Source organism: Trichechus manatus, unplaced genomic scaffold (assembly GCF_000243295.1).
Source record: "Trichechus manatus latirostris isolate Lorelei unplaced genomic scaffold, TriManLat1.0 scaffold00113, whole genome shotgun sequence".
NCBI lineage: Eukaryota > Metazoa > Chordata > Mammalia > Sirenia > Trichechidae > Trichechus > Trichechus manatus.
In genome coordinates, this window is record NW_004444049.1 from 351,662 (window position 1) to 353,462 (window position 1,801).

A 1,801-nucleotide genomic window follows, 5' to 3' on the forward strand; every position below is an offset into this window, starting at 1 on the left:
AGGGAAAATCAAAACCACAGGGAGATCCACTTCTCTCCCACTAGGACGGCTCTTATCAGATTAATGGAAAAATAACAAGTGTTGGTTGTGAAAGGTTTGAATCCACCCAGAGGCACCTTGGAAGAAAGGCCTGGTGATCTACTTCCAAAAAATCAGCCACTGAAAACTCTAAGGAGCACAGTTCTACTCTGACCCACAAGGGGTCACCACGAGTCAGATCTATCCGATGGCAACTGTACAGGTAGACCCATCTTCACATCTGTCGCCCACTCACAGCCTGGGCTCAGGACGGGAGTACGGACAGCTGGTCTCCAGGCTCCCAGGAAGGTAGCTCTCCAGGGACCATCTCCCAGGACCCTCCGGACCACAGGACAGGAAGGCGGATGTGGGTGGGAGGAGAGGTCTCCTCCCCTCTGTTTTCTGCTCAGGACGCCCCCTCCCTGCCTGGACGCCCCATCCTTGTCCATGCTGCGCAGCTCTGAGGCCGCGGCCGGGAACCCTGCTAGCCCCAGCCGGCTTCATTTCAAGCACACACTGAGACAGGCCCCCCAAGGCAGGAACACGCACGCTTTGAGAAAACAGTAGAAAATTGCACTCTCTTTTATTTTAGCCTTTTAAAAAAGCCAGAACGGGAGACCCTGTTCACTTGAAGGGCTGAACAAGAACTGGCCACCTCGTTGCTCCAGCCGCAGGGGCGCATACTCCTGGCCAGCAGGGGTGCCGACGGGGCAGCCCCGGCCCTCCCAGGCAGGAACCGGCCTCAGTCCACGCCGTCCAGGTCCTGCTGCCCGCTCCCCTCGAGCCGTAGAACCTAGATGGGGGGCCATGTGGGGAGAAGTCTCGTGAGCACGCCAAGTCCATACACAGACTCCAACAAGCACGCTGCCGGAATGCACCCAGTCACGCCAAAAGGTGGCCACAGTCCCAGGATAAAGAAAGCAGGCTATCAAACAGTAATCTGGAGTCCCCAGGTGGTGCAAGCAGCAAGCACACTCAGCTGCTAACCAAAAGGTTGGAGGTTCAAGCCGAGCCATAGGCAACTCGGAAGAAAGGCCTCGTGATCTGCCTCCAAAAGGTCATAGCCTTGAAAATCCTGTGGAGCACAGCTTTGTCACCACGAGTTGGCACCAACCAGTAACTGGTTTGGTCTTTTGGTTTTGGTCCCTTTGCAGAAATAAGAACAGTTTAAGGATACCGTCGGGTATATAACAAAGGATTTCATTCTTCTTGGATCCACAATCAACACCGATGGAAGCAGCAGTCATTTGCATTCAGCAAATCTGCTGCAAAAGACCTCTTTAAAAAGTTAAAAAGCAAAGATGTCACTTTGAGGACTAAGGTGCGCCTGACTCAAGTCATGGTGTTTTCAATCGCCTCATACGCATGTGAAAGCTGGACGATGAATAAGGAAGACCAAAGAATTGACGTCTTTGAATTGTGGCAATGACGAAGAATACTGCATATACTATGGACTGCCAAAAGAACGAACAAATCTGTCCTGGAAGAAGTACAACCAGAATGCTCCTTAGAAGCAAGAATGGCGAGACTACATCTCATGTACTTTAGACATGTTATCAAAAGGGACCAGTCCCTGGAGAAGGACATCATGCTTGGTCAAGTAGAGGGTCAGCAAAAAAGAGGAAGACCCTCAACGAGACGGACTGACATAGTGGCCGCAACAATAAGCTCAAACACAGCAATGATTGTGAGGATGGCTCAGGACGGGGCAGCGTTCCGCTCTGTTGTACCCAGGGTCACTATGAGTCAGAACCGACTCGACGGCATCGAACCACAACAACGT

The 1,801-nt window shown here is 52.1% G+C and overlaps 1 protein-coding gene across 1 annotated transcript in view; it reads right to left on the minus strand.

Moving 5' to 3' along the window:
• Nucleotides 1-760: 760 nt before the first annotated feature.
• Nucleotides 761-1,801, minus strand: part of NADSYN1 (NAD synthetase 1) — a 41,208-nt gene continuing 40,167 nt past the window's right edge. Inside the window, exon 18 of the mRNA XM_023738111.1 lies at nt 761-811. Coding sequence (XP_023593879.1) covers nt 761-811 — 51 coding nt within the window. The remainder of the gene's footprint in view (nt 812-1,801) is intronic.